Below are 25,183 nucleotides of genomic sequence, written 5' to 3' on the forward strand. Positions count from 1 at the left end.
AATGACAGAAGCCAACCAGAGAATATTGAGAAGCAAAGCAGCTAGTAAGCCTGATCTTTATTGATCTGTTGCAACAGGGTGCTCCCCTCACCCGCAGGAGAGGAGGAGGAACCCAGAAAAATGGCGTGCAAGGCCTTATAAAGACTTTTGAAATTGCCACCCTGTAGATCAAGACCACCCCCAGAAACATCATACATACATCACAGAAGGGGTGTAACCTGAGGCCACCCCTCAGATACATCATACCTACATTACAAAAAAGGCGGTCTAAAAGAGAAATTTGAATGTTGTTTTTCTCCTGTCGTTGTTTATCTCCTGTCTGGCAGGTTACTTGATTGGATTGCCTGGGGAGCCTGGCCAGTCTTTTGTAATGATAAATACTTAGTTCCTGAGTCAGGTCACAGGCTCACCCAATTCAAACACAGATATACCCTTAAGATTTGTGAAGGAAAATACAATGGGGAGGCTTTTCCATTTTCCTTTGACCTTGCAGAGAAAACATTTGGTCAGTTTGGGAATCAAAAATGGTTCCAGGCCAGTCTTCCTGTGCTGATCTGTGTATGTGCTTGGTTGGTACACTTAAATGTTCATAAGTGTACCAACCAATCTAAGACCTCAAAATTCCTATCACACCACCAATCGCCTGTCCCCCCTCTGCTATCCATGTGTAAGACGACCCGTAATTTTTGCCTATTGTTTCTAAGGAAAAAAATGTTGTCTTTTACAAGGAAAAATACGGTGCTCTCCATCGCTATGGGCGGAGTCGTCTTTTTTGCTGGTGTGACTTTGCAAAATGCTCTGTATCTCTCTGTCTCTCTCGCTCTGGTGCAGGAATTACCAAAGTACCTTCGCGGCTACCATAAATGCTCGAGGGAGGAAGTCCTGCAACTCGGAGCCCTCATCTATAGGGTGAAGTTTGAAGACGACAAGTCCTATTTCCCCACCATTCCCAAACTCCTCAAGGAGCTGGTGCCTGAGTCTCTCATTCGGCAGCTGTCTCCAGATGACTGGAAGAGGGTACGTCTGCTCCGGCACCACCCACCCACCCCAATGTCCCAGGTGCACCCCTTTGCGCCCTTTCCATCCCACATGCATGTCTTCTGTAGCATTGCCAGCTACCAGATCGAAAAGGCGGATCTCTAATATCATTTAAATTGAGTTACAGATAGGTAGCCGTGTTGGTCTGCCATAGTCAAAACAAAAAATTTTTTTCCTTCCAGTAGCACCTTAAAGACCAACTAAGTTAGTTCTTGGTATGAGCTTTTGTGTGCATGCACACTTCTTCAGATACACTGAAACAGAAGTTGCCAGATCCTTCTATATAGTGAGTCATGGAACTTTGAAGTGTCAGGCATAGCTCTAATGGCTTTAGCCCAAACGTAGCAGAGTTTTCCTGCACAGCGAAGAAGCTAGTTGAGGTGGAAATGACTAGTCAGCTAGACTTAGAATAACTATTTACAGGATTTATTAAAAGGAAAACTAAAACCAGCAGAGTTTCTGCATACAAAGCAAAACAAAATAAATCCTTTCTCTCTCTCTCTCTCTTAACCATACACAGCACTCCTACTCCTAACACACACCTCACACCTAACTGTGCTAGCATTCCTAGATAACAGAGTTGAGTGCTGGTCGTTAACCAATCAGAGTAAGTAGTTTCTAGGTCAAGCTGACCTTGGCTTTCTGCCAAGAGTAAATTGACACGGCCTTGAGTTAATTGTGTGAAGCCAGAATCTGTAAGTTTCCCATGAGAACCAATTAACAGAAACTCAACACCCCCTCACAGATTCTGCTGGACAATTAGCATCAAATACACCTATGTAGGAGATTATTTTTCCAGCAAACCTAAACCCTTGCACATTCGCTTGTTCTTTACCTTTGCCAATGGTTTAGTTAACACATCTGCTACATTTTCTTCACTTGATACATAAGTACAGGTGATTACATTGTCTTGTACACAGCAACGCACATTGTGGTATTTTACAGAGATATGTTTGGAACGCGATTTGAAACCCTCTGTTTTACTTAAGGTTATACAAGCTTGATTATCAATGTAAACTTGTACTGGTTCTCCACAATTTACATTTAAATCTGTTAACAAATGCTTGAAATAAATCACCTCGTTGCACAATTCACTCAACGCGGCGTACTCTGATTCCGTTGATGACACACTTACAACGTCTTGCTTGCGTGACCGCCAGCTGATTAAAGCTCCACCGACCATTATGACCAGTCCTGTGACAGATTTTCTATCCGGCAAATTTCCCCAGTCACTATCACAGTAGCAACTCAACATTTCATCCTCTGAAGAATTTAATTGTAACATATAACCAATTGTCTGTTTGAGGTATCTCAGAACTTGTTTTACCCCTTTCCAGGCATTTAGTGTGGGTTTTGAGACCAATCTACTTAATATGCCTACTGCGTAGCTAATATCAGGTCTGGACCACTGTGCTAGATACAATAAACTTCCAATTACAGAATGATATACATCAGGATGTTCAAATTCAGGACTCTCATCTATATGAAGTGTTTTTATGAAACCTGGATCCATAGGCACCACTGCCCCTTTGCAATCCTGCATCCTGTATGTAGTCAGTAGTTGTTTAACTTTGTTCTGCTGACTAATTAGGCAGCTGCCATCTTGGGCCCAGCACACTTCCAACCCTAGATATGTCCTAACCGGGCCTCTGAGAGTATCCTTGAGCCACTAAACGAGCTTTGTATTTGTACTCTCCTGTCACCAGAGGTTTAAGTTTGTACACCCACCTGCAGCCTACAATCTTTGCCCCCTCAGGCGCTGCTACTGGTGTAAAGACCTTGTGCTCATTCAGAGAGGACATCTCTTCCTCCATTGCCTGTTTCCAGAGCTCTGCCTCCTCTTTTGGTAACTTTAACACCTCCTGAAAACTCTTGGGCTCTGCAATTACACTAAACACATTTGCAGTATCTGGAGAAAAACGCACCGGAGGCACTCCTTTGTTTTGTCTTTTAGATCTTCTGGGAGAAAATTTTTCTTCTGACCCACTTTCCTCCTCAGAACTATGACCTCTCTTTTGTTGCTTAACAACTGGTCTTTGGGCAACTCCACTTTCTTGAGAACTCTTATCTGAACTTTCCTCCCCCTCAGACTCTGATTCTCTATGTTTACCTTCAGAGTCATGAAGCTCCTGGGAAGGTTCAAACCAAACCTCAGTATTGGCATGTAGTCTCTCCCAGCCACTATGTTCACAAAAACTGGCATTCCTGGAGATCACAATGCCATTTGTCCCTTCAGCAAAGCGGAAACCTTTTCCTAGCTCCTGGTAGCCCACAAACACTAACTGTTTGGTCTTAGGATCTCCCTTCTTCCTCATTTGTTTTGGAATTAACACCCAGGCTTTTGATCCAAACACATGCAAATGGTCAATTTTGGGTTTTTTCTGAAACAATTTAAAGTACGGGGTTGTACCTATTGTTTGATGAAAGAGCCTATTTTGGAGATAACACGCGGTGAGCATGCTCTCCCCCCAATAAGACATGGGCAAATCAGCATCATCAAGCATGGCAAACATCATGTCTTGTAAAGATCTGTTTTTTCGCTCTGCAACGCCGTTCTCCTCTGGGGAAAAAGCGTTCGTTTTTCTATGCCCAATGCCACGCTTTTGTAACCAATCTCTAAAAGCATTTGACATAAATTCGCCACCTCTGTCCGTCTGAATCCTTCTGAGTTTAGTGGACAGAAATCTTTCCACAGATGCCACCCAGTCTTTAAACTTAGTGAACACGTCACCCTTATTCTTCATGGGAAAAACCCAAGAATAACGCGTGGCGTCATCCACAATTGTTAATGAAAAACGCGATCCACCCCTGCTTACAGCAAATGGACCAATTACGTCCATGTGAACCAGCTGTAGCGGTGACTCACTAACTCTGTCACTTCTGGGGTAAGAGACTCTGTGGGTTTTAACCTTTTTACAAACATTGCAATCAAGGTACTTGTTACAACTCTTCAAATTACCCCCATCAGCCAATTCAGACATTTTTAGTACACTTTTCCAGCCAGCATGCCCCATTTTCCTATGCAATAAGTGCACACAGTTGTCATGTATAGCTTTGTTATTCACTGCAGGCTGAGATTTACTGACTACTGCTGCAACTTGAGATCCTGCTTTAAGCCAAAACAAGCCTCCCTCTGACTTAGCAGTGCCTAAAATCTCACCAGCCTTCTTAATAATGCAACTGTCTCCTTCAAAATACACTTTAAACCCAGCTTTTAGCAAACAATCTACAGACATCAGATTGCTCCTTAATGAAGGCACACAAAGTACATTTTGCAGGCATTCACGAAGACAAGGAACAAAAACTGCACCCCCCGAAATCACTTCGGAAGTACTTCCGTCTGCTAGAGCCACCTGGCTGCGCTGTGCTGAGTTCTTGGAAACAAACAATTCATCTGAATTTACGATGTGCCGAGACGCTCCCGAATCGACCACCCAGACAGCTTGTTTCTCATCAGCAATCTTGACCTCGGCGGTCACCAGCTGAGCCGACTGTTTTCGTTTGAAGAATTTCTTTTTCCGCTGCTGCTGCTGCTGCTGCTGATCTCGTCTCTGCTCCTGCACCGGCAGCTGAGACTTGACCAACTCAGGACATTGTCGTTTTAGATGCGCTGAAGACCCACATCGAAAACAACGCCTAACAGCAAACGCTGCCTCCTCACCGGTACGCTGCTTTTGCTTCACCTCTGGCACGGCATGAGAACTCCTTCCAAACTGCCCGCCTGTAGAAGCCTCTGCAGCAAACGACCTTTCTTGCCTCTTCTGCCATTCTTCAATCAAACGCCCAGTAACGTAACTGACTGATAAATCACGCTCCTGTATACCTTCTAGAGACAAAACTAAATTATCCCAGCTTTCCGGGAGAGAACTCAAAATAATAGCCACCTTCTCCTGCTGGTCTAATGCACAGTCTCTTTCCTGTAGCGCAGCAAACTTTAACTGTAAACTGTGTAGGTGTTCCTGCATTGTAACCCCAGGCTGTAACATTGCCTTGTACAATGCCTTGCGAATGAACAGCTTGGAAACCGCTGTCTCACGCACATGGAGTTCTTTAAGTGCTTGCCACACACCTCTAGCTGTCTTGATTCCCCTCACATACGGCAACTGGGAATCTTCCAGACCCAAGACAATTGTGGCCCTTGCTCTTTGGTCTTTATCGAGGTCTTCATCATCAGGCTTCACAGGAAACTTACTCACCACTTGCCAGAGACGATCCCTCTGCAGCACTGCCTGCATGCGTTCCGACCACAGCAAGTAATTGGAGTCATTCAGACGCTCAAAAGCCATCTGAACTGGTTGTGAGGCCATCTTGAGAGCGATGTCCCTGGAACCCGGAACCAGCTACTCACGACCACCGAGAGAGAAAACAGGAACCACAGCACCCAGCACTCACACGCTGCAGCTGTTGTCCTTGTGTCTGCTGCGTCACCAGCTCACAACAGTCAGGAACCAGCCAGTGTCCATCTGCTGCACCAACAGGAACAACACCTTCTGGAACTACTGGAACCAACACCGTTGATGCTGACACCACCGCAACTCAGGCTGGCAGCACGATACCCATAACCTCATGGAACTTTGAAGTGTCAGGCATAGCTCTAATGGCTTTAGCCCAAACGTAGCAGAGTTTTCCTGCACAGCGAAGAAGCTAGTTGAGGTGGAAATGACTAGTCAGCTAGACTTAGAATAACTATTTACAGGATTTATTAAAAGGAAAAATAAAACCAGCAGAGTTTCTGCATACAAAGCAAAACAAAATAAATCCTTTCTCTCTCTCTCTCTCTTAACCATACACAGCACTCCTACTCCTAACACACACCTCACACCTAACTGTGCTAGCATTCCTAGATAACAGAGTTGAGTGCTGGTCGTTAACCAATCAGAGTAAGTAGTTTCTAGGTCAAGCTGACCTTGGCTTTCTGCCAAGAGTAAATTGACACGGCCTTGAGTTAATTGTGTGAAGCCAGAATCTGTAAGTTTCCCATGAGAACCAATTAACAGAAACTCAACAGTGAGAAGGTGGGGAGGGGTATTACTCAGAAGGGTGGTGGGAATGGGTGATTGGCAGATAGCTGTGATGAGCCTGTTGACGACTCTTAACGACTGCAATAGGTCTTACAGGAAAAAGCAAGGGGTGAGAAGGTGAAAAATGGCTTTGTCATGTATAATGAGATAAGAATCCAATGTCTTTGTTCAGACCAGGTCTCTCCATGGTTTTAAGTTTGGTAATGAGTTGCAATTCAGCAGCTTCTCTTTCCAGTCTATTTCTGAACAAAGACATTGGATTCTTATCTCATTATACATGACAAAGCCATTTTTCACCTTCTCACCCCTTGCTTTTTCCTGTAAGACTTATTGCAGTCGTTAAGAGTCGTCAACAGGCTCATCACAGCTATCTGCCAATCACCCATTCCCACCACCCTTCTGAGTAATACCCCTCCCCACCTTCTCACTATATAGAAGGATCTGGCAACTTCTGTTTCAGTGTATCTGAAGAAGTGTGCATGCACACGAAAGCTCATACCAAGAACTAACTTAGTTGGTCTTTAAGGTGCTACTGGAAGGAAAAAATTTTTTTGTTTTGATCATTTAAATTGCTAACAGATTATGTGGTTGGTGTCCTTGATTGCTTGTTCGGATGGAGGTAGAATTCAGTTCCGTTTGCATTTAAATGCAAACATACCTAATTCTCACTTTTCTTTTCTTTTTTCTTTATTTAAAAATATTTTTTTATTAATTTCTCATTAATGACATTCCAACTGGGACATATCAAATCAGATCTTGTCACATCATAATACAAATCATAAAGCCAATTGTACATTCCAAATTAAAAAAAAAAAATTAGAAGGACTTCCCATGTTCTGGCTGATTAGGAGAAGATTTATTTTACTTGTTCCTAGTTTTCTCTCCATCTCATAGTTCCAATCTTAACCCCTTATCTTCGTCACAATCACTGATGTAGGACTTTCTATCATGTTTAACAAATCCGTATGTCTATTAACATGCAAGAGGCATTTTATTCTGTGTTGTTGATTTTCAGCGCAGTCCCCCCCTAATTCTCACTTTCCGATACACTACACAAACTGAAACACAGTCATCCTTTCAAATCAGCACTTCTGTTTTTCTTTTTGTTTTTCCAGTGCAGCGAATCATAGAATCGTAGTATCTTAGAATGCCAAGGGACCCAAAGGGTCATCTAGTCCAACCCCCTGCAATGCAGGAATCACAACTGAATTAATATGTACAAAAATGCACATCACAGGGTGAAATGTGCAAAGAAATGCATATAAAATGCATTGTTTGTGGACAACTGCTTTGCAAAAAGTGAACTTGAGGCAAAATAGTGTTAAAATTAGAATTTTGCCCCAAAATGCTGGTGAATTTTCATGAGGACTTTAAAAAAATAATAATCGCAAATTGATGTGGAAGAAATGTGGGAAACTGAACTTGAAATTTAGAAGAATGAGAAACCGAAATGTTTGTTACTCTTTCTGTGCAGTCCATTGTGGCTTATTTCAACAAGCACGCTGGCAAAACGAGAGAAGAAGCCAAGCTTGCCTTCCTGAAGATTGTATTCAAGTGGCCTACGTTTGGATCTGCTTTCTTCGAAGTGAAGGTGAATATGGGTGCTTCTTTATGTCATCTGGAGGGTCCAGGGATCTAGGGTGGGACAAAGGGCATCAGAAATATTTGCTTGCTTGCTTGCTTCTTTTCATGACAAAATCTGTATTCTTGCCTTTCGTTCATAATCCCCGGAGCGTGGTACAAATAACAAAAAATAATATATACACAGATAAATTGGTAGATCATTTAGGGTGACAGCATCTACTCTTCGGAATTCCCTGCCTATTGAGATAAAGCAGGCCCTTTCACTGTACTCTTTTTCAGTGCCTACAAAAACCATTGACATTTAGACAAGCCTACCCTGATGCTTTCAAAGGGACGCGGGTGGCGCTGTGGGTTAAACCACAGAGCCTAGGACTTGCTGATAGGAAGGTTGGCGGTTGAAATCCCCGCAATGGGGTGAGCTCCCGTTGCTCGGTCCCTGCTCCTGCCAACCTAGCAGTTCGAAAGCACGTCAAAGTGCAAGTAGATAAATAGGTACCGCTCCGGCGGGAAGGTAAACGGCGTTTCCGTGCGCTGCTCTGGTTCGCCAGAAGCGGCTTAGTCATGCTGGCCACATGACCCGGAAGCTGTACGCCGGCTCCCTCGGCCAATAAAGCGAGATGAGCGCCGCAACCCCAGAGTCAGTCATGACTGGACCTAACGGTCAGGGGTCCCTTTACCTTTACCTTTACCCTGATGCTTAGAGAGTGGAGGTAATTTTAATCTGCTTTCACTTGTGTATGTTTTAAAGTAGGGTTGGGGTTTTTTTTCTTTGATTATATTGTTTTCTTGTTTGTAAACCACTTTGAGGTGTTTTCTTTCTTTTTGTTAACAATCAAGGGGTGTATAAATTTTGTTAAATAAACAAATGAAACCCAATCAGTTACTAGACAGGCAGCCAGGGGTCCCCAATCTTTGAATTGTTGTATGTACAAAATTTGATATACACACACACACGCACACACCCTGCCCATCTGGCTGGGTTTCCCCAGCCACTCTGGGCAGCTCCCAACAAAATATTAAAAACACAGTAAAACATCAAACATTAAAAACTTCCCTAAACAGGGCTGCCTTCAGATGTCTTCTAAAAGTCAGATAGTTGTTTATTTCCTTGACATCTGATGGGAGGGCATTCCACAGGGAGGGCACCACCACCGAGAAGGCCCTCTGCCATCCCACAGAACTGAATCTGGCAGTGTCCCCCCAGCCAGAAAACAAAACATCTGCATGCACACGCCAAACAAATGAAACACAGACAAAAATGTTGGCATCACACAGTGAAAAAGCAACACATGAAAAAACCCTTAAAGATAAAGTTAAAGGGACCCCTGACCATTAGGTCCAGTCGTGGCCGACTCTGGGGTTGTGGCGCTCATCTCGCTCTATATGCCAAGGGAGCCGGCGTACAGCTTCCGGGTCATGTGGCCAGCATGACTAAGCCACTTCTGGGGAACCAGAGCAGCGCACGGAAACGCCATTTACCTTCCTGCCGGAGCGGTACCTATTGATCTACTTGCACTTTGACGTGCTTTCGAACTGCTAGGTTGGCAGGAGCAGGGACCGAGCAACGGGAGCTCACCCCGTCGCAGGGATTCAAACCGCCGACCTTTCGATCGGCAAGTCCTAGGCTCTGTGGTTTAACCCACAGTGCCACCCGCATCCCTAAAAACAAAAACAACAAACAACAAACCTTAGTTTTTTTAAAAAAATGAGAGGGGCAGGGTGCTTGGCATGCGCATGTCATTCCCACCCCCACCCGCAGTCCTTCAACATGTCTCCACCTTTGCACTCCAAACAGCAAACAACTGATTCAAATTACCCAGAACTCCTCCTGATCGCCATCAACAAGCACGGCGTCAGCCTCATTGATCGCAAAACCAAGGTAAGGCAAGTCTTTCATGCAGCTTCCCTAAAGCTTCTCTGTCACCCATGCAAAGTATCAAGATTGACAGGTGTGTTGCCCCTCCCATCTGTCCAAGTCGGCCTGCAGCCAAAAAGTTTCACCTACTTGATGTAGATGATGAGATGGAACCTAAAGGCCTTTTCCCTGCGCTCTATCGCTGACTAGAGATGGCTAAATGTGCCCGCTTCAGTTTTTAAATCTTACATTCAGTTCAATGCATTTCTGCATCACTTTGTGATTGCTGCTTTTCGCATCCTCCGAGTCCCAAGAATTCATCAACATTTTGGAATGTATTTCTCCTACAACACACATTCTTGTATGCAATTTTCCCTAATGCAACACATTTTTATATCTCGATTTCACCAATATATGCATTTTTATGCACATTTACACTGAAACTGCCCAGGCTTGCACCCGGGGAGCTCACTTCAGTATTGCTAAGGCAGTGGTTGGCTTCATTGCCAGAGGTGAATTCCACTGTGTCTGGAGACAGACAGATAGATGCCCACCAACCAATGCCTAATGTTCCCATATTTATATACTACTTTTGGTTGGAGAACTGCGTCACAAAACCTGGCGAAATGTGGGTTTCACGCATCATTTCAGGAAGTGCAGATGAGGTAGGTCCAGATTAAGATGCAGACCGAGCCGAATCATTTTCCCCCGGCCCTACCATTGAGTGTCCTGTCTAAGCCTCCCATCACCCTGTGTGGTGGATCCCTTGTTTCCATGGAGTTGCCGAAGGCTGAGTTGATGGAGTGGGGAGACAGGGTCCAGAGTCGAATCTGTGGTGACACTCCTGAATTCCTTTCCCGTGTCCCCAGGATATTCTCATCACGCACCCCTTCACAAAGATCTCCAACTGGAGCAGCGGCAACACCTATTTCCACATCACCATCGGCAACCTGGTGCGGGGGAGCAAGCTGCTCTGCGAGACTTCGCTGGTAAGTCACCCAAAATGCTTCCAGGCGCGCACAGTTCCCAAATGGGGAGGAAAATGGACCTTCAGACTGTGGAGCCTCTACATAGCTCCTCCAAGGCCTTGGCCATCCGCTGTTGGTCATGCTTTGTGGGCGTTGAGTTGGCCTGCATGTGTTGAGTTTTAAAATAGCCGCCTGGTGCCATTGTGATGTCAGGTGACTGGTAGGTCAATGGCACCGCCTCCCGACCAAACCTTGTCCCCGAGGTGGTGAGGAGATGATGTGGAATGCTGGCCAGATCCCAGCCCCACAACCCTAGCTTAGATACACTCATACAAATGTAAGAAGACCCCGCTGGATCAGGCCGGTGGCCTGTCTAGTCCAGCATCCTGTTCTCCCAGTGGGAAACCCACAAACAAGATCTGAACACAAGAGCACCGTCCCTTGTTCCCTGCCTCTGAGGTTTCCAGCAAATGGTATTCACAAGCATTGCTGCATCTGAGGCAGGAGATAGCTTGGGTTACATAACAAGCAAATGAACTATACCAGAGGGACGTTGGTCCTGAGGCGACTGCAAGTGAGCAGTTATCTTTCAAAACTACCAGCAACTGACAAACTGGTTGTCACAGCAACTGGTTAGAACATGGAGGCCGTTAGTCCTCTGTCAGAAAGTTGCACTTGACGGCACCTTTACATCCCACACATTTAGGGCTTTGAATTGTGCTGCCTTTGAATTGTGCTCAGAAACGTACTGGGGGGGTGCTATCTGTCAGGAGCTCATCCTACACTTGAGTAGGACTCTGGCAGAGACTCCTGGTCGACTCCTGGTCGATCATTCAGGAGCTTCAAAAGCTTTCTTCAGCCCGAACATCACAGCGACCGATGCCAACCAACATCGGCACACTTAGGGATCCGCAGAGTTTGCGCACCTTGCGTGACAGACCTCAGCAATTCAGCATTTTGGCTAATCTACTTTATTTACATATAAACACACAGGTAGCACTGCAACATGGCTCCCTCTCTCTCTAGCATCAGACAGCATTTGGTTTCTACCCAAATGCAATTCTGGTTTTAAACACAGTATAAGAAGTCTCTATAGGAGTATATTGTATTTTAAAATGGGGTTTCAGAGTTTTTAGGGGGTTTTGAGTGTCTTATGTAGATTTTTCAATTTCATTGTTCTGTATGGGACAATGACAATAAAGATACCATATTGTATCGTATCATATCGAATGAACAAAGGACAGTAATCCCACTTCATGGAACACAGTAACACAAACCTCCTGTCTCCGTCACTTCCCACTCTGTGGAGTCAAAACATACTGATGGAAGGTGAGGACAGGTGACCTCACCTGGGCCCGAAGTCACCCCCCACCAAAGCAGGCTGAAAGGTTCTCAAAGCTTTTCAAAATCATTTTCTCAGCAGCTAAGCATCAGAAACATTCCGCTCTGCTGTAACAAAGGTAGAGAACAGTCCATTCTTTCTCAGGCCTTTCTCATGCCTTCTGGCCTTGCTAAAGAACCACATTGCAACTTGCTTTCTGTCCGGGAACCATGCCAGAACAAGAGATGGAAACATATCTGAACACTCTGAAACCCCTTTTATGGGAAGGGTGCCAAGAGTCCCAATAGTCCCAAGACAGCTTTCTGTTCATGCTCAGAGGACTCCTGAGGGAGGAGAAAGGAGGAGGGAACTGGAAAGGGGTATATAAGCTTGTGCACATGACTGTGAATTTTGTGCATGCTTTTTGTGACTTATCACACTTGCTCCTTCTACCAGTTCATGGATGGTAGAAATAAAAGCCTTCTCTCCGAAACTATTCCTTGAGTGTCTGTTGACTCCCACTTCCCTTTCCCGGGCGCAATATTTTTCCCACCTGAGGGCAAAGCCTCATAAGGCTACAATACCACGTCATGTGAAAGACAACAATCCCATGACTGCAGTCACGGAGCAGGAATTCTAACACTATCAGGGTGTGCCAACCTTGTCCCTCTCGTCTCTTCCCTCAGGGCTACAAGATGGACGATCTCCTGACGTCTTACATCAGCCAGATGTTGACGGCGATGAGCAAACAGAGGAGTACAAAAGGCAGCAAGTGAAGTGAGAGGAGCCGCGGGCCTCTTGGCCTGGAGTTACTCTGTCAGCTGAGGACTGTGGGGTACCCCTGCAGCTGGGGAAAGACCTTCTCCACCCACGTGTGGAAGATGAGCCGGACTCCTTCTGAAAGCATGTCAGACTCCGATTCTGAGGACTGTGGGCTGACGTCCCCTTCCAGTGAGGATGACTATCTGTGAGAACAGCCTTTACGTCGCCTCCCCTTTCCTCTCCCCGCTCCTGGATTGAAGCCTCAACGCATCTTCCGTCACCCTGAGGCTACAGCAAAACTCTGGCGTGGTTTTTTGAAAAAATTGGAACCAAAATGGCAGGACTCGCCAAGGACCGTGGGGGGGGGGGAGCTCCATGCTGCTTGTTTTAAAGCCTTTGAAACACATTACCGCCGACGAGATGGACCCGTGCCAGAAACGGAATGATCTCATAAAAAATCTAGTGGATTCGGGGCTTTCATTCTTTCTCTTTCTTTCTTTTCGGAAGATGAGAAGCGAAATAGGTTTTTTGTTTGCTTGTTTTCAAAATGAAATGTAAAAGGCCGGGGAGAGGAAGCACATTTCACAAAAGGAAACAAAAATAATAATAACCTGAAGGGCAAAAGCATAGATTGATTTGAGATGTAATGTACACTGCGGGGGTGTGGGGTGTGTGAAATGCTTAAATGTGCAATAGCTGGACTTATTTAAGGAGGTTTGGTTTTGATGGTTGTTTGTTTCGTATTCCCTTTATTTATTTAACATAGTGGGGTCGGGTGGCTTTTCTCAGTTGGTAAGATTGTAGAGACTATCTTTGGAGGGGGCTTTGAACAGAACTTCCTCCTAAATGAGGAAATTCAGTGGAAAGACCTGATCAGGAATATTTGGTGTGGTGGGTTGTTTGGCAAAGGCATTTTTCACGTTGTGCCCGGAATTTTCCAGTCTTGGGTCAAAGGAGAAGAGTAAGCGCTGAAAGCAGGACCCTGTAAATTCTGGCGGTTCCAGAGCTACCCAGCATATCAAGGTACACCAAACTTTAGAAGTAAACAGAACGGGATTCATTGTGTGGAATTCACTTCCTTTATTTCTTAAGAAACTCATCTTTCTTATATATAGAAAAAAGTTAAAGTAATGATTAGGTTTGCAGCAGGGGGCATTATGGGGGAAAGACTGGCTGCAGACCCCTCTCCACTGAGCCAGCGCAGCCCTACTTTTGTGGCACCTTGCAGCAGGAACCCACACAGGCAAAGAAAGGCCCTGGATTTTCACTAGAAACACCCAACCAAAAAGGGGAAAGGAGGGTGCCTATTTTCCACTCCAAAGAATGGTCCAGTGCCTTGTGCATGAGGACAAGATACAATCTACTTGAGCTTGATTCTGCATCTCCTAAGAAGAAGTCAGGGAAGAAAGGGAGAAAGCTTGGGGAATTGCTGGTCTGCGGCGTAACGTCAGCTGTGCAAATCCAAGCACTGCCGGGCATTCTCTCCCGACAATTCCAGTCGCCGTGCCGTGAGTGCCCTCATCCTAGAGAGCAAAGCTCTTGGATGAGAAAGAATCTTCTGTCTAGAGGATTCTCTTCACTAAACAGCTGGCATGCGAGACCTTCAAGCCACAATCGGCATCCTGTCGAGTTCTGAAAAAATATAAGGATGAAATATATCTCACCACTATATGCAGGGAATAGCCTGTAGACCAGTTCATAAATATTAGGAAAACCTGGTTGGTTTTGTACCATGGTGAATCTCAAGGTTTGCACACATCTTCCTCCCCACTGCTCTCGTATGCCAGAGGAGGAGAATGGTTGCTTTCAAGTTTAAACTAACCAAGGTTCCATGTGACGTGGAACAAGGTTCAGAAGCCTGTGGTTAGTTTAAAGCATGGTTTGAGAAAAGCCAGGATCTGAAGCTGCAGTTTATTTTGTAGCTTGTTCTCACTAGCCATCCTTTAAATGGATCACAGGTCCCTGAATTCAGAGGTCATGGGGGAACTGTGGGTTGCTGAAAACCAGAAGCACAATCTTCTGATCCTATGTGCATGAAAAGTGGTGAGGGGAGCTCACAAGCACAGAAGCCTGAAACAGTGGGATTATATTTACAAAATCCAGTCTTCGGGATGTATAAAATACAGTTCTCATAGTGTGGACAATCAAGATACAGTGGTACCTCGGGTTACATACGCTTCAGGTTACATACACTTCAGGTTACAGACTCCGCTAACCCAGAAATAGTACCTCGGGTTAAGAACTTTGCTTCAGGATGAGAACAGAAATCATGCCCCAGCGACGAGGCAACAGCAAGAGGCCCCATTAGCTAAAGTGGTGCTTCAGGTTAAGAAAAGTTTCAGGTTAAGTATGGACCTCCAGAACGAATTAAGTACTTAACCTGAGGTACCACTGTATTTAGTCCATGAACTTTCGACCAGAACTTGAACTGAGCAATTACATGTAGAAGCTCTGTGTGTGTGTGTGTGTGTGTGTAGATACAGATACAGATATATATTCCTGTACACATAAATATGAAATGTAATATATTGTAGTGTGTAACCACAATAGGTGCCCACGCCAAGTACAACACGAGGAATGGCAGGCAGGCCCAGGTGAGTCGTTCAATGTTGGTGCGGAGGTGCTTCATAAAGCGATTTTAGGAAGCCACTGTTCACCTGCACCCTCCATCAAATGTGCCTGCAGTTTAACAGGAGGCAGGCTTCACACCGTAGGCGCCATCTCCCCGGGCCTCTGGGTGCCCAAGCACCCACAAAGTTTCCCATATAGGGGCTGGGCACCCACAAAATACAGGGGCGGGCGTGCAGGAACCACACTATGGAAAGAGCGTGCAGTGGAAGAGAGAGCACAGAGTTGGAGGAAGAGAGAGAATGGCGTTCGGGAGGGAGGGGCAGTTGCCGTGCCACTGAAGCTCACCCCCCACTATCATGATGTCACGGCGTGTGCATCATGACATCACAGTGTGGGCGGGCCATGCTGGGCACTCAGAGTGTGAGGCCCAAGTCGGCGCCGTTGCTTCGCACAGCAGTTTAGCAAGCAGCTCTGTGAAGCGTCTCCTTGCTCCTTGAAAAGTCGGTGGCGCTTGAGGCAAGCTGTGGCGGAGAGGGGGAGTACAAAGCAAAGGGAGTATAATCAGGTGGGGGGGACGGGGTAGGCAAGCGGAACAAGCAGAGGTATCAGGCCAGTGTGGTGTAGTGGTTAAGAGCGGTAGTCTCGTAATCTGGTGAACCGGGTTCGCGTCTCCGCTCCTCCACATGCAGCTGCTGGGTGACCTTGGGCTAGTCACACTTCTCTGAAGTCTCTCAGCCCCACTCACCTCACAGAGTGTTGGTTGTGGGGGAGGAAGGGAAAGGAGAATGTTAGCTGCTTTGAGACTCCTTAGGGTAGTGATAAAGCAGGATATCAAATCTAAACTCCTCCTCCCCCTCTTCTTCTTCTACGTGTTTTGTGTGTGTGTGTGTTCAAACAACGTATATCACATTCACAGTCAAGTGCCCTTTGGAAAGCTCCCAAGCAGGACAGAAATATATTGGATTTTCCCTTGTTTGTGTGAGAATCTGCTGCATCACCTGCCCCTCGTGGTGAACCTTTGACCTGCAGTTTCCTGCCCTCTCGGCAAAGCAGACCCTGTCTGGCTCCGTCCCCCCAAGCTGGCCATTGGAATGCTCCTGGGCCGGAAGGAGACTGCAAGGGCTTCCTGTTCCATATAGGTCTTCATTGAGCAAAACGGCCTTCCCTCTTCAGTTAAAGCAGGGGTCAGCAACGTGCAGCCCATGGGCCGGATGCGGCCCACGAAGACCATTTTACCAGCCCACGAGCCACCCGCAAACGGAGCCGCCCACTCGGCAAGTCCCCTGTGCGCTGCGCTAAAACAACGCGGCGCGGGGACTCGCCGAGTGATGCCAGAAATGGCGTCTGTCCATGCGCAGATACCAGAAATTGCTTCTGCGCATGTCCTGACGCTGAAAATCGCTTCTGCGCAGGCATGATTTTCAGCATCTGGGCATGTGCAGAAGCGATTTCCGGCGCTGCAGACATGCACAGATGCGATTTCCGGCATCAAGCTACGCCAGTCGGGCCCATGGACAATCTCTGTGGGGGTGATCCAGCCCATAGCCAGTAAAGCTTGCCAACGCCTAATAATAATAATAATAATAATTTATTATTTATACCCCGCCCATCTGGCTGGGTTTCCCCAGCCACTCTGGGCGGCTTCCAACAAAACACTAAAATACAATAAGCTATTAAACATTAAAAGCTTCCCTAAACAGGGCTGCTTCAGATATCTTCTAAAAGTTTGGTAGTTAGTTTTCTCTTTGACATCTGGTGGGAGGGCGTTCCACAGGGTGGGCGCCACTACCAAGAAGGTCCTCTGCCTGGTTCCCTGTAACTTGGCTTCTCGTAGCGAGGGAACCGCCAAAAGGCCCTCAGAGGTGGACCTCAGTGTCCAGGCAGAACGATGGAGGTGGAGACGCTCCTTCAGGTATACTGGACCGGGGCCGTTTAGGGCTTTAAAGGTCAGCACCCCTAAGTTAAAGGATCAGGTGTCAGGTGAAGGCGGGGAAGCTCTCCTTAAGAGCTGCGGCAGATTGGTGCTGGATGAACAAATACTCTTGCCTGCTAGAAGGTTGTTTGCTGAGGGCACAACCCCAGAGAGGGCAAGGCTCACCTGTCTCAAGTGTGCTGCATGGACCATTATCAAAGGTCCCGTTGCTTTGAGCTTCGCAGGTGGTGTGGCCCACCTCTCTCCACCTGGGCGGGGGGGAGAGAATATGCTATTATTCACAATCCATGAAACTCTCTCACACACACACCCCAACACTCACCTCCAGGTCTCTGTTTGCAATGGGTGGGTGGGTGTGCAAATATTGGCGTACTTTATGGGGCCGTTGTAAGGATTACTGGTGGGGGAGGGGAATATGTGAGCTGTGCTCTCTAAAAATAATTTCCTTTAATTGCATACATAGGGGCTCACATGTCAGCAGGGTTGGAGTCAATTGGGAGAAACTTGGAATCACTGAAATGTAGAATTGGAAAGGTCTCAAAGGGTAATCTAGTCCAATCCCCTGGCAACTAGCATAATAATAATAATAATAATAATAATAATAATAATAATAATAATATAATATCTATACCCTGCCCATCTGGCTGGGTTTCCCCAGCCACTCTGGGTGGCTCCCAACAGAATTTTAAAAACACAATAAAACATCAAACATTAAAAACTTCCCTAAACAGGGCTGCCTTCAGATGTCTTCCAAAAGGAGATCAAGAAAGTGCTGGCCAGGGTGTGAATCATCCCTGAGAATTTTCCTCACTCTCCTGAGGCAACGTTCTTCCGCTATTTCATCCAGCGAATTCACGGGACAGCCCATAATATCTTGTGCTGTATTCACCACCCTCTGTAGGCACTTCCGATCAGTTGATGTCAAACCAGCGTACCACACCGTGATGCAGTAGGAAAGGACACTTTCTATTGTGGACCAGTAGAACTAGACAGCTCTGTGTCGCGAGTTTGGGGGCGACCGAGCCAGCGAGACGCTGAAGCCGCTGGCCGGCTCTGCCATCCTGTGTGCCTGGGACTGGGCAAACTGGGGGGGGGGGGCGCCGGCCAGATCTTTGCACCCCAGCGCTGCATATTCTTAAGACAGCACTGTGCCAGCCAGGAGACTGCAGAACTTGCCCCTCTCCAAACCCCATAGCAACCTGGGGGGGGGCTACTGGGATGCCACCAGACCCAGAAGTGAGTTGAAACCCTAGCCCCAACCCATTGATGACACAGGACCTGGCTGGATGCGTGCAAAAGATGTCTCGGGAGGAATTGCGGAATCATGGAATTGTAGAGTTGGAAGGGACCTCTGAGGGTCATCTAGTCCAACCCCCGGCGATGCAGGAATCTCAACTATAGCATCTGGGACTGATGGGCATCCAACCTCAAGAGCAGCAGTTCTCAATCTGTGGGTCCCCAGATGTTGTTGGACTACAACTCCCATCATTCCTAGCCAGCATGACCAGTGGTCAGGGAAGATGTGTGGCAAGTCCCCTCCCCCATGTGAAATGAAGACACTGGACACATTATTTAAGGTTAATGGGCATAAAAGGCCACAATTTTATTGATTACAGAATTGAAAGGTATTGGCTTTAGGCATTGGCTCCTATCGACTACCCGGCATGGGAACCGGGAAGGGTTGTCCACAAGCCGCGGGAGTCCTGTTGAAGTACCCAACTAGGATCCCACGGGTGTCACCGCTCGGGGGCGTGCCGGAGGCCCTTACCTCCCTAGGTTTCGGACAAGGCCACGCCCCCCGGAGTCCTCTACCGGACTACCCCTTTCATTGGGGGGAAGGTGATGGCGCTTCCTTCCCCCCCATTCATTTGCATAACAATTAACCCCTGCCAATGCCTAACCGCCAATACCGTGGAAGTTGTGACATTTGCTACGAGGTAGGCGAAAAAACCAAAAGGCTCGAAATGCGCCAAGTTGGAAAAATTCCTACCAGGCCCCTTGCGGCAACCAACCGAAGTCCATAGCAAGGTCATCGCTAGCCTAGCCTCAGGGAGCCTAACCTCAGGGTGGGCGGGATGGGAAAACCTCACAGCTGGCAAGGGGAAAAGAGGGCGGTCCCCGGGCGTGCCTGGGCTTAAATAGGCTATGCCCCACCTCCCCGACCCACTGATTGGCGGGCCGGGTCGGAGACACGCCCGGGGATTCCCTGTTCACGCGGGGGCAAAGGCCGGCCCCCGCGCGCGTGTGGGAGGGATTAGCCCGCAACCCCCTCTCCTCCCAGGTCGGAAATGGCTTTGTAGTCCAACAACATCCGAGGACCCACAGGTTGGGAACCGCTGCTCTAGAAGGTCCAGCTAAGGTTGGAGGCCTTGAGAAGGACTTGCTCTTGTTGTCACCCTGGGGGTGCACGGGGAGGGGGAAAGTATTTACCAGTGAAAAGCGAATATGAGAAGGATGAAGAGGACCGCCAAGACGTCTGTCGCTATCCACATACTCCGGTACTCGCCGGGTGTCTGTAACAGAACAGGGGACAAACTGGAGTCACTCCTCAAGGCGAAACTGCCGGGGGGGGGGGACTCTGCAAAGAACGATGAGAAAGAAAGACCTGGGCCATTTGACAGGGCAACAGTTCGATGGAAATAGGGACGTCCTATCCGTACCCTCCAACATTTCTCCGGTGAAAATGGGGGTGTCCTAAGGAAAAGTGGGGCATTCCGGGATCAAATCAGAAATCCGGGCCTGTCCCTGGAAAATAAGGGCGCCTGGAAGTTCTGGAGATGGGCAGTGAACCCTCACTCAAACCAACTCTCTTATAAATGATAGTCTGCCATAAGTGAACACGTTTTTTAAGTACAGTGGTACCTTGGTTCTCAAACTTAATCCGTTCCGGAAGTCCATTCCAAAACCAAGACGCGCTTTCCCATAGAAAGCAATGCCAAACGAATTAATCTGTTCCAGACTTTGAAAAACAACCCCTGAAACAGCGACTTAACATGAATTTTACTACCTAATGAGACCATTGATGAAAGCAATAATCAATGTTCTGTACTATAAAATAAATAAGACAGTATTGTAGATGATAAAAAAATACAGTTAATTTTTTTTCTTACCTGCACTGATGATAGTCATTGTTTGGATGGGGGCTTTTATCCATTTCCGCAGTTACACAATCAATCAATCAATCAATCAGTAGCTGAACTGGGTTCCACACAGTCACAAAAACATATCCATTTCCGCAGTTACACAATCAATCAATCAATCAATCAGTAGCTGAACTGGGTTCCACACAGTCACAAAAACAAATGAACCGGAAAAGCCTCAAGAACAAAAACGCAAAATAAGTAGCAAAAACAAAAGTGCAAACTTAATCTGTTCCAGAAGTCCGTTTGACTTCTAAAATGTTCAAAAACCAAGGCGCAGCTTCTGATTGGTGCAGCCGGCCCTGAAACAAAAGCCAACAGCTGCATCGGATGTTCAGCTTCCGACAAATGTTCAAAAACCGGAACACTTATTTCTGGGTTTTTGGTGTTTGAGAATCAAGGCGTTTGAATACCAAGGTACCACTGCAAGGGTAGTCCAAATTTTGTGGCGTGCTGGTCTCAGTGGCTATCAACCACGACAAGCAGTCGTGGTTCCCTTTCACTGACTGGGAGATGCTGTCTCCACTTACCAAGAGGAACAGAGGCCGCTGGAGGTTACCCAGGGTGTGGACAGCATTGGTGGTGACGGAATCGGCCCCAGAACACCACGCCAAGGAGAACAGCCATGGCTCGCTGACCACCCAGAGGTTGGTTGAGATGTTGGCTTTCGCGTATTCCCTGTCAAGTGAGCACAGGGGTTCCTCTTAGACCAGGGGGTTCTTGAGGCCCTGCTTTCAGTGGCTGCAAATTACGGAGCCCGCCAGTCACAAAATGGTGACGCCAGGGCAAAGCCAGTGGTGGGCAGAGGCCAAGTTGGGCATAATTGTTGCAGGTTACAGCAACAGCCAAGGCGACATTTTTCCACCTTTGGCGCATCAAGCAGTTGGTTCCTTAACTTTTCCTGCCCCGACTTGGCCACAGTGATCCATGCGACGGTCACCTCCAGGCTTGACTACTGTAATTCGCTCTACGTGGGGCTGCCCTTGAAGCTGTCCCAGAAACTCCAGCGGGTGCAGAATGCTGCAGCGCGGCTCCTCACGGAGTCCCTGCCATGGGAGCATATTCACCCAGTGCTTTTCAAGCTGCACTGGCTCCTGGTCGAGTACAGGGTCAGGTTCAAGGTGCTGGTTTTGACCTTTAAAGCCCTTCATGGCCTAGGACCCTCATACCCACGGGACCGCCTCTCCCGGTATGCCCCACGGAGGACCTCAAGGTCCATAAATAGCAACACCCTAGTGGTCCTGGGCCCTAAGGAAGTCAGATTAGCCTCAACCAGAGCCAGGGTCTTCTCAACACTGGCCCCGGCCTGGTGGAACGCTCTGTCTCATGAGACCAGGGCACTGCAGGATCTGATTTCTTTCTGCAGGGCCTGTAAGACAGAGTTGTTCCGCCTTGCCTTTGGCTTAGAATCAATTTGATTCCCTCCCCCCCCTTTCTCCTCCTGTGATAAGGCTGCATTTTAATGTTTTAATTGTTTTAATGTTGTATTTTAATCTTGTGTTTTAAGTTGTATTTCAATCAACGTGTTTTTATTATTGGTTGTTAGCCACCCTGAGTCCGGTCTTGGCTGGGGAGGGCGGGGTATAAATAAAAAATTATTATTATTATTATTATTATTATTATTATTATTAATCAGCTGGCAAGGGCCAACATCATTCCCCAGTGCTACCTAAGCCGTCTTTCAGTATTGCTAAATTCTCTGCAGCAGCAGCGGCCTTGTGGCAAGGAGTTCCGTAGCTCAGCTTCAAGAACAGGCATTTGCCCTGGAGGTATTTTGACTCAGCCTCCGCATTTTAGGCACTTAGAAACTACCGTACTCAGTAAACTCTTAATGTGATGAGTGGACTTGATGGAGGGATACCAGTTTCCCAATATGTGGGTTGAAGTCACTCAGCGGGGGTCTTAAATCGCCACTTCCAGCACCCTCCTGCTGCCCCCTTGCCCCTTAGCACCCCCACTAGGCAATCCCACCACCTCCCGGGGGGCAGTACCGGCCCCCCTTTGGGAACCACTGATCTGCCGGTTCATAAACGTCTCGCTGAAATTTGCCCGAAACATTCACTGCGGAAATCAAGACTCGGTTTTCCAATATGTTCTCTGAAGGTGGGTGGCGGAGTCAACCTACCGAATGTCTACCCAGCGCAAATCTCTGTAGTCCAAGTTGAGCCTGGAAATGCGAGACATCTGGAGGACCTCGACTGGGTAAGCCACGCCCGAGGTCTGCTGGAATTCAGGAGCTAAGCTCTGGACAATGGATCTATACTTTGGTTCCAGCCATAGGACCTGCGATTGGCAGAAGATGAACAGAAATTATTCCTTCCATCCTCCAGGTACAGATGCAAAGCCAGGTGCGTCTAGAGCCACGGCGGCGCCCTCAACACACAAGAAGAAGGAGGTCAGAACCAGCGGGGAGGGGGCAATGTTTGCAGAAATATGGTAGCCCAATGTGGAATGAGGAGGGATGGAGAGGGAGGAATGGAAAACAGATTAGGAAGGGAAATCGAATGGAGTATCCTGTTAGGATATACCGTATTTTTCGCTCTATAGGACGCACCCGACCATAGGATGCACCTTGTTTTAAAGGGGGAGAACAAGGGGAAAAAATTATCCCCCTCTCTGCTCAGCGCCCCTTCAGCAAAGCGGCAGGAGAAACGGAGCCCCTTCCATTTCTCCTCCCGCTTGGCTGAAGGGGCGCTGCGCAGCTCTCCCTCTCTGCTGAACCAGGAGAGTCTTGCTCTCCTGGCTTCAGCAAAAGGAACCCGAAGCCTCTGGAGCACAGCGCGAGTTCCCGCTGAGCTCCAAAGGCTTCAGGCGGCTATCCCTGAAGCCTGGAGAGCGAGAGGGGTTGGTGCGCACTGACCCCTCTCACTCTCCAGGCTTCAGCGAAAGCAGCGCGTAGCCTCTGGAGCGCGGAGGGAGAGGTCCCTCTGAGCTTTGGAGGCTTCGCGTTGCTATCGCTGAAGCCAAGGAGCCTGCATTCGCTCCATAGGACGCACACACATTTCCCCTTAATTTTTGGAGGGGGAAAAGTGTGTCCTATAGAGCGAAAAATACAGTAGTTCCATTCCACATTAGAACAGGCATGTGGAGTTGTATGTCACATGTCTGTTTACTTCCAGCACAGTCTGCTGGGAACTTCCGTTGCATATAGCTTTTGCCTATGCTGTTTAAAGGTAAAGGGACCCCTGACCATTAGATCCAGTCGTGACCGACTTGGGTTGCAGCGCTCATCTCGCTTTATTGGCCGAGGGAGCTGGCGTACAGTTTCCGGGTCATGTGGCCAGCATGACTAAGCCACTTCTGGCAAACCAGAGCAGCGCACGGAAACGCCGTTTGCCTTCCTGCCGGAGCGGTACCTATTTATCTACTTGCACTTTGACATGCTTTCGAACTGCTAGGCGGGCAGGAGCAGGGACCGAGCAACAGGAGCTCACCCCGTCGTGGGGATTCGAACCGCCGACCTTCTGATCAGCAAGTCCTAGGCTCTGTGGTTTAACCCACAGCGCCACCCACGTCCCATGCCTATGCTGTTTACTTGGACACAAATGGAAGCAGACATGTTTTTCTTTTGCCCTGATGCTGAATAAACACTTGTAAATATGCTTACATATGCCTCTATTGGCTACTTCCATTGCAAAGAGTTCTTATCTCTGCTGGCTTGCGTGCTCAGTCTCTAAAGGTCTCTGAGGCTTGAGTCTCAGTTTTTGACGCTGTTCTGAGAACTGGAGTTCCCCCGGCTGCCGGCAGGAGGGCTGGAGCCAGCTGGGGGCCTGCCAAATGCCCCCGTCTCCCTGGACAAATCCCAACATATCCTACCAAAGGGTTTGGCTGGCCGGAACAGTGAGCACTTCACGCTGCAATATTTTGTTGCAGTTGCCACAGGTTTTTGTTGTTTTATTTTGAATGTTTTCAGCCGGGCTTGTTATAAAGCATATTCAATCAGGCTTACAACAACAAAGAAAACCATTTACTTTCTAAATGAACAAGGACAAAATTAACAGAGGAGAACTGCCTCTGTTGGCAGAGGCAATGTGCCTCTAAATGGATGTTGCTGGGAATCACAAGTGGCCTGGCGGGGAGAGTTACTGCACCCAGGGCCTGCTTCTGGGCTTCTCAGAGGTGGGCCTCTGAGAAAACAAGCTGCTTTTGCAAAGCAACGTCTGCGTGTTTCTGTTCCTGCTACCTAGCTGGAGAACAACATCGTCAAATTCGGAGAAGCGCAAATTTCAAAGGGTGAACCCGTTTGGGTTTGCACGTTGTTTTGGAGTGTGCAAATGAATTTACTGTATTTTTCACTCTATAAGACGCACCAAACCACAAGATGCACCCAGTTTTTGGAGGAGGAAAACAAGAAAAAAAATATTCTGAATCTCAGAAGCCAGAACAGCAAGAGGGATCGCTGCGCAGGGAAAGCAGCGACCCCTCTTGCTGTTCTGGCTTCTGGGATAGCTGCGCAGCCTGAATTCGCTCCATAAGACGCACACACATTTCCCCTTACTTTTTAGGAGGGAAAAAGGGAGTCTTATAGAGCAAAAAATACGGTAATTTTCCTTTCATCCCTAATGCCCAGAAACCACCCCCCTTATCTCAGGAGGTACGGATCGCAGCAAAGTCTCTGATGGAGATCTAGCTAACCAAGCCAGCTATCTGAGCACTCTTCTACTGCACCAATCGGGGGGCAGGTAAGGAAGGGGGAGCATTTGCTCCATAAATTTGAGGAAAACCTCCCCAGACCGCATCTGGGGGACATGTTCAGATCAGAATGCAGGCATAGAAACCTGCGGCCAATCAGTGTGGACAATACTGAGCTAGATGGACCAATGGCCTGACTTAATATAGGCAAGCTTCCTGTATGTGGTGTTTTTTTTAATCCCCATCAGTGATTTGATACCTGGTGGGTCAGGATCTGGCCCCCGCACAACATACTGGGGGGGGGGAATTCAAGTTGAATAAAGAGGGGCAGGGTTTCGGAGGAGGGGACGTCTCGTAC

The 25,183-nt window shown here is 47.6% G+C and overlaps 2 protein-coding genes across 6 annotated transcripts in view; one reads left to right on the forward strand and one right to left on the reverse strand.

Moving 5' to 3' along the window:
* Positions 1 to 13,609, forward strand: part of MYO7A (myosin VIIA) — a 187,010-nt gene extending 173,401 nt beyond the window's left edge. For all 3 annotated transcript variants that reach the window (XM_053385423.1, XM_053385422.1, XM_053385424.1), the window contains 5 exons: positions 832 to 1,017; positions 7,534 to 7,650; positions 9,439 to 9,522; positions 10,368 to 10,487; positions 12,474 to 13,609. In XM_053385423.1, coding sequence (XP_053241398.1) covers positions 832 to 1,017; positions 7,534 to 7,650; positions 9,439 to 9,522; positions 10,368 to 10,487; positions 12,474 to 12,563 — 597 coding nt within the window. In that variant the 3' untranslated portion in view covers positions 12,564 to 13,609. The remainder of the gene's footprint in view (positions 1 to 831; positions 1,018 to 7,533; positions 7,651 to 9,438; positions 9,523 to 10,367; positions 10,488 to 12,473) is intronic.
* GDPD4 (glycerophosphodiester phosphodiesterase domain containing 4) overlaps positions 13,606 to 25,183 on the reverse strand; it is a 47,197-nt gene continuing 35,619 nt past the window's right edge. For 2 of the 3 annotated variants that reach the window (XM_053385443.1, XM_053385441.1), the window contains 4 exons: positions 22,319 to 22,476; positions 20,724 to 20,871; positions 19,484 to 19,566; positions 16,696 to 17,301 (listed from right to left, as the gene is read on the reverse strand). In XM_053385443.1, coding sequence (XP_053241418.1) covers positions 17,097 to 17,301; positions 19,484 to 19,566; positions 20,724 to 20,871; positions 22,319 to 22,476 — 594 coding nt within the window. In that variant the 3' untranslated portion in view covers positions 16,696 to 17,096. Of the gene's footprint in view, positions 14,182 to 16,695; positions 17,302 to 19,483; positions 19,567 to 20,723; positions 20,872 to 22,318; positions 22,477 to 25,183 lie in introns of those variants that run through there. The other variant, XM_053385442.1, reaches the window with a different exon arrangement.

Source organism: Podarcis raffonei, chromosome 4 (assembly GCF_027172205.1).
Source record: "Podarcis raffonei isolate rPodRaf1 chromosome 4, rPodRaf1.pri, whole genome shotgun sequence".
Classification (NCBI taxonomy): Eukaryota; Metazoa; Chordata; class Lepidosauria; order Squamata; family Lacertidae; genus Podarcis; species Podarcis raffonei.